The sequence below is a fragment of the Frankliniella occidentalis genome, unplaced genomic scaffold (assembly GCF_000697945.3).
Source record: "Frankliniella occidentalis isolate FOCC.00 unplaced genomic scaffold, Focc_3.1 Scaffold8, whole genome shotgun sequence".
NCBI classification, from domain to species: Eukaryota; Metazoa; Arthropoda; class Insecta; order Thysanoptera; family Thripidae; genus Frankliniella; species Frankliniella occidentalis.
In genome coordinates, this window is record NW_026267138.1 from 3,215,941 (window position 1) to 3,223,119 (window position 7,179).

A 7,179-nucleotide genomic window follows, 5' to 3' on the forward strand; every position below is an offset into this window, starting at 1 on the left:
GAGTGCAGTACAGTAGACAGTCTACACAGCTGTCGATGAGTGCGCGGCTCCTCGGCCGGCCGGCGCGGACGGGGGCTGCTGGGTTGGGGAGGGACCGGGAGGGACAGCACAGCCGCGAACAGCCCACCCAGTGCCCCTGTACACCAGCTTGGCCGGCCACCCTCCACGCCCCGCCCGCACAGGACATCCTCTCCCTACCCTTCCTCTCCCTCTTAGTCCAACAGACAGCGGTCCGGCGCGTATTCGAACCTTTTGGGTCAAGAGTACAGCAGCCGGCCGAACCTTCCAGGGGCCGTAGGGGCCGTAGGGCCCGCAGGGTGCGCGCCCGAGCGCGGCGCGGCCCTGCGCGCATGCGCGCCGTTGCGGGCCGTCGCGGCCGCGCCGCCCGCCGAGCCGAAGTCCCCCCCCCCCCCTCTTCCCCCTAACCGTCACCGTGGTGGGTTCGGGTTCAGTTCGGCGCGGACGTGCGGCAACGTCCGACGAACAGGCACGCGGAGGGGGGAGGAAGGAGAGGAGAAGGGGAAGCGGGTCGATGCCGAGCTGAACAGCAGCAGAGCCGGAGCCATCTTGCACGGGGACAGCGCTCCGATGAGCACTGGCGTTGGACAGCCCCGCGGACCGCCGATTTTCCGTTTGCCGTTCGCGAGCTAAGTTGGCCCCGCCATGCCCGTCGTTCGCCCAGGCGGCCTCCTCCAGCATCTGCAAGGTCCAGCGTCTTCGAGCGCACCGCCAGCACCCCGTGCAGCCCCTTAGAGAGGTGCAGCGGCAGGCCTAGCCAGGTCTCTCCAGGGACTTAAGCCCCACCAAAACTCGTCCATACGCTGCTCCGCGCTGAGCCCCCGGCCATGGAGGCAGGCGCTACGAGATAGACTAAGAAGAGACGGTCCCGGGCTAGCAAGGTGAGGCAGGCACAGCAGCTTTACCGGGGACAGTGAATGTCCCGGCCACCTTCTAGGTCAGGTCTCACGGGATCTGGCGGGTGAGCTAACCAAGCAAAGTTTTGCAATGCAGGCAGAACATTTACATAAGGGGCCCTGAGCAGAGTTAGTGAGAGGGTAAATGCATCGTATAGATCCAAGTGTTAACAAATATTGTTCTCTGTTTCTTGCAGGCTCCTTGCTCTAACATGATAATGCACTACTGTGAAAGATGAAAAACCTCAACAAGATCTGGATTGTCGCTTGCACATTCCTGATCCTGATCACTAAATACGCTACTTCTTCCCCACAACATTCCAGTCCCCGGCCATATAATGGCTCCTGTCCCGCTTCATGTGTGTGCACCCACGAGGGCACTTTGCATTTGGAGTGTCGGAACTCCACAACATCTGCACTTTTCTTGCCTTCCCAGGCCATTTCAATATCATATAATTTCATGACCCATGACGACTTCCAGAAACCAGTAATTATAAGGGCAACATCCGTTAGATATTTGTCATGGCAAAACAGTCAAATCACTGAAGTAACTTCTGAGCTCTTTGCAAATCTTCATAGCTTAATACACCTAGATCTCAGCAACAATGCCATAACATCTATGGATGAAGGAGCTTTGCAGCATTTAACTTCTCTCAAGTCACTAAATTTATCTTACAATGCCTTAACTTTTCTTCCACATGGGTTGTTCATGAACAATCACTATGTAACTGAACTATATTTGGCAGATAACTATTTATCATCTATCCCCTTCCATGCGTTAGCTCCACTTAAAGACCTTTATAGTTTAGACCTATCCTTAAATAGAATAAATGAAATACAAGGTGATGTATTTGTGCTCAATAGGCGAATTAATTCAATAGGACTGCACAATAATCTTATATCAAGATTATCAAATCTTTCATTCATTCACCTTTATGATCTCAAATCACTTAACCTAGTCAATAACTCTTTGACAGAATTGCCAAGGAACTTGTTTAAAGACCTAACCAAATTACAGTACTTAAATTTGGCAAGTAATTCACTGTATAACTTGCAGTCCGATGCCTTTAAGGGACTTACCCAGTTACGCTGGCTTAATCTTAGTGACAATCCTCTACAATATTTAGAAGTAAACCTATTTCAATATACCCCTTTGATAGAAACTTTAGGTGTTGACATTACTGATATAGAGACAGTGCATGAGAATACCTTGCAAATTTTGAGAAATCTTAATTCATTAAGTATGAAAAACAATATACATTTAGAGAAAATAGGGGATGCAGTGTTTACGGGGTTAAAAAGATTAAAAGAAATTGACCTTAGTAGAAATAATTTAACTACTCTACCTAATTCTTTGAGCAGCATCACTAATTTGACAAATCTGGATCTTAGTCAAAACCCTTGGATGTGCGACTGCCGTATGGTTTGGTTTCCATCCTGGCTAGAGTCTAACAAAAACATGAGTTTTAAAAGGTCAAATCTGCGTTGTGCAAGCACCCTTTTCTCATTAAGGGGTTTAAGTTTTGTGCCCACTTTAAGGGGTTTGGACTGTAAAAGACCAGAACTAATTTCTAAAACTCCTGAAAACAAGTATCTTTTAAAATCATCAGTCCTCCTTGAGTGCATTTACTCTGGCTATCCTCCACCCTCAATAACATGGGTTGCACCTTCAGGACTGACTTTCCACTACAATCCCAACCCTGCAATACCTGACGAATTCAACAAGCATCCACCTGCCCACTACCCAGACATGACCCCTATAGAAAAAGTACTGCCTAAAATTCATGTGATGGAGAATGGAAGTCTACTCGTCGCCAACATCACACGGGCAGATGCTGGTCTCTACACCTGTCATGCATCTAATCCCATGGCCAATGCCACATCACATATTCGTCTGATGATTGACCCCATCACCATGCATGAAGAAAAGCTTATCAGCATAGCAGTCGGAATCGCCACAGCAGCTTTCTTCCTGGGCTTCAGCCTTCTGATCAATCTCTTGAGACGCTTTATTCATATGTATGTAGTATGATATTATGATTTTGATTACAAAATAATTAAGTTTTGAGATCATATTTTAATTAGAAATGATTTTTCCCCACTTCTAGATTTGCATGTTTTGCTTGCTGCAAGAAGGACCAAGTTTCTCCAAAAGGAAGGCAAGTCTATCAGATGCTTGAAAGTATTGAGCAGTACAAGACTCAACAACTTGATAAGTTAAAGGAGAATTACACAAACCAGGTAAGATGCACTTCATCATGATTTGATGTAAGAATAAAAAATGCACAGCATAATAACTATTTTGAAACTACAGGTTCACAGAATAAAAGAAAACTGTGCTCAGCAAGTAGAATGGATACGAGAGAGCTACCAGGGCCAGGTTCAACATTTGAAAGATTTCAGAGATTTTGGGACTCATCACTTGACATCAATGAGAGATCAATATTGTGATCAGGTATGCTCAACAGCATTTCCAGCTTTGAAATAAAAAATGAAAACATTTTAACTTAATAGAAACATTATTACTTGCAGATAAAGAGAGTACGTGAATACTCTGCTGGACAGTTGAACTGGGTTAAAGAAAACTATGTGTTCCAAAGAAATCGAATAAGAAAGTTCAGTTCCCACCAAATTCTGCGATTCAGAGAATCTTACAAATACCAACAAGCGACTATTGGAAAATTAATGGAGACACTGCCTAGTTTGTACCTGGACAACTGCAGAAGTGGATCCTGCGGAAAGACTGAGTCTGGTGTCTTTGAAGTAGACTTCAATAATATTGACATCTACATGAAGAAACATATGTATCCCGGGATGCTAAATGGTGAGGGTTGCACAGCAGATGACACATTAAGTAGACTATCTATCTACTACACCCCATCAGAGCAGTCAGAACTTCAAGATCCAAGTATGGAGCCCCTGAAGTCTCCATATTTTTCACCAATGTCGCGTTCTTCCAGTAAGCAGCCCAACTTCCGCTTTGGATTTCCACCCACCAGTGATAACCAGCGAGCAGTGTTCCAGTGTTTAGAAAAGACTTTAGAGAGACAATTACGTGATTATATTAATCGTGAACATGAAGTGCGTGAAGCTCCACCCTCAGCACTTGTGCCCAGTTCAAGTCTTCCCGAATTCAACCAGGCAGTTCCAAGCAAGGGGAAGGGTAAGAGCAAAGCACACAACCGAAGTGCAAGTGCCGGTGGAGTTAGGTCAATCAATGGCGATACTAGCATATCAAGGCAAATCCCAGGGAAACACAGCTTCAAGGGCAAGCCTGTGGACAACAATGCCAGTGCTGGGGACTACTCGAATCAGAATGGCCATGCTGTGGCCATCCATGAGAAACCCTCAGACATTGATTCAAACTCGTGCCGAATTCAGATGGACCAGGAACCTGATAGCCCATCAACACAGGCTGCCCATGAGACTGCCCTGTAGCGTGTGCCAATAACTTGATTTAAATTAAATTCAGCTGTGATATAATGAGCATATGGGTTTGTATTAAATGTGTGAAAATACAAGTTTGTGATTATTAAATCAAGTTATTCCTTTAAAAAGAGAATTCCTCCTGAAAGCTCAAATACTGAGTAGAAGTCTGACCTGATAAATTACTATTGTTAAAGTGGTAAGGGTTAAGAAATTAAGTTTCAATTTGTTAGAACTCTCTGTATGAAAAGATAAGACAAATGAACACAGCAATGGGGAAGTTAATTGTTTCTCCATTTTAGACAAATACCTACTGTGCCTCAAACCAATGGTACAAGTTTGCCACCTTTCAGACACTTTGCTGAGCCAGACAAGATAGAAAAATGCTTTCCTGTTGTAAAGCAGCAAATAAGGTTGAACATAGGGCAAAGGGCTCTAAAAACACAAGGTAGTTATAATTATAATTAGTGTTTGATAATTTCATATCTTCGAGTATTCTAGATGACTAGCTTTGTGATACAATATGCTCTTGAGCCAAATACTTGCTCTGCAATTGGTGTTAAGCCTTTACCTTCTGAGCAAAGCAAGTGTTACCTAGCGTCTGCTTCCATGTAGAAAATTCTTAACTTGAAGTCTAAGAAAAGCTCATAATATTGAGGTTTTGATTGAATAAATTAGTAATACAGAGAGCTATTGTGAAAATAGATAGAAATGTGTGTACCTGTTCCTGAGTGTCCAGCAAGACCAGATAAGCTTATCACTTCCATTTAGTGAATTAAGGACACTTAAATTTTTGAATTGAAGATAGATTATAATTTTTCTCATGTTATATTTTAACGGATTGTTATAATTAATGACTTGTTGTCATGTAGCTATTCAAAGTAAGACTTGCCTTGTTAGCGGAATCAGTGTAAATTTTTGATTGTAGTAAGAAAGACATTTGAGGGAAAGTATGAGATAAGTGCTCTTTACTACATATATCTGAGATAGTAACTTGTTTGGTTCTAGGCTTAGTTAAATGAGATGTCTAATCCTTTGCTATGTTTTACCAGTAACTGATATTAAATGATTGACTTTAGTTTTTTAACAACTGATCAGCAGAGTCACTATAGTAAGAGGAAGTTGACTGTTTCCACTATTAATTATAATGTAGACATGTGTGATAAGAATCATGTTTGTTTAGGAAAGAAGTATATATACGTTCAACTGCTGTCACATTAAATGTAAATTCAAGCTTCAATTAAACAAAGTATTGTTAAAATGTTGAAATGTGTGTGTCTAATCCATCCAAAAACCTGAACACAGTATGCACAATGACAAAGACCAACATAAGTCATACCCAACAAGACTGAAATGTTCTAGAAATGCGGAGGATTCCCAATATGCATGATTGAAGACCAACCCCTAGCTTTCAATTTACCCTTAAGAATAATTGTTGCAATGTGATTGCAGCAAATTCTGAAGTGGGGAACCTTTACCCGTGACTCAAGTGCGCACTAATAAAGATAGAGATATATGAAAAAAATGGACTCACCTTATCCGGAGATCGATTCCATACAATGACATTGTGTCCAGAGTTGATCAAATTCTTCACCATTCCAGAACCCATGATTCCAAGGCCAAGGAAACCGAATTTCAGCTGAGATGGATTAATATTCTTTTCTTTCAATATTTTAGAAACATTAGACAGATCTAGGGTGGGAGTGACCTACAAAGAACAAATGTTTCAAAGTTTAAGTAAGGAATTGGAATAGGACAACTGTAGCTCAACTTAAAAAGAATACATACTGGTCGCATGGCGGTAAAAGGGCGATCTAAAATTGATGCAACTCCAACACCTTTACGGGCAGGAGTGCTATGGTTGCCAACACTATTTTCTTCACTCCGACTTGATCGTTTGCTAGCCACTTCATCTTGTTCATCTTCAGAAGAGGTAGTTCTTGCCTTCTTACGACCAGGGCCAGATGATGATATGGTGGGGGATGATCGCTTTGGTGCTTTGTTGGCATGATTCTAAGACAAAGAGTGGGAAATAATGACAAAAAGACAAAATGAAGTAAGAGAATAATGGTGTTGATTTCACTAACCTTTCTCACAATAGAAGACTTAGGTTCCTTCTTGACACTTGACTCTTTCAGACGATCAAATTCATCTACAGCTTCAGGGACATCAAAAGATTCCTAGGAGAAACAAATTAACAATTAATTTATTTATTTATAAATGAGTACATAGGAACATTCGGCAATGCTACAGATAGTCAAAGCGTAACAATGATTGAAGTCAATAGATGCTAGATAAATAGAAACAGGTCACTTGATAATGATATAAATATGCAGTAAGGAAGAACTATCTGGCTCTAGAAACCTAGCATCATGTACTATCGTATAGGTGCGTAATTAAAAACTGAACTTTGCCAATTTTCTGATGTTCATCAAAAGAATACTTACAGTTCCATTCCCCTTTCTGAAGTTCTCAATTTCCTCAATAGCCTCTTTAAATGGTGCAGACTTATTTGCTTTCACAAGCTCTTCTTTATGAGACAGGTATGGCTTAATATTCACTTCTTCAATCCATGCACTGGAAATGAGATTCAAAACATATGAGTAAGAAGCAAAGAAAAAATAGTAACAAAAATGATACTTAGAAACAGAAAAATTCAACTTACAAATTCTTTGTTCCAAAGAAGAACACAAATTGGCATGGTCCTTTTTTGGATACTGGTTTTTTGTGGTCTTTCTGTGGTGCGGTGATCTGCAAAATGATAAAATAGATAGATGTCAAGTTTGCTTTTAAAAGAGTATAATAAAGGAGGGACAATTAAAACTAAAAACATGTGATG

The 7,179-nt window shown here is 41.6% G+C and overlaps 2 protein-coding genes across 2 annotated transcripts in view; one reads left to right on the top strand and one right to left on the bottom strand.

The window, feature by feature from the left end:
- LOC113214585 (cytokine-like nuclear factor N-PAC) overlaps nt 1–7,179 on the bottom strand; it is a gene marked incomplete in the record, with an annotated part of 22,070 nt that overhangs the window by 8,272 nt on the left and 6,619 nt on the right. Inside the window, 5 exon segments of the mRNA XM_052274817.1 lie at nt 5,875–6,048; nt 6,129–6,353; nt 6,428–6,520; nt 6,788–6,917; nt 7,006–7,091. Coding sequence (XP_052130777.1) covers nt 5,875–6,048; nt 6,129–6,353; nt 6,428–6,520; nt 6,788–6,917; nt 7,006–7,091 — 708 coding nt within the window.
- LOC113214583 (immunoglobulin domain and leucine-rich repeat-containing protein 2) lies at nt 477–5,609 on the top strand. Its single transcript, XM_026434011.2, has 5 exons — nt 477–899; nt 1,112–2,933; nt 3,023–3,155; nt 3,229–3,369; nt 3,447–5,609. The coding sequence occupies exons 2-5, from the start codon at nt 1,150–1,152 to the stop codon at nt 4,350–4,352; spliced, it is 2,964 nt and encodes a 987-aa protein (XP_026289796.1). The 5' UTR covers nt 477–899; nt 1,112–1,149; the 3' UTR covers nt 4,353–5,609.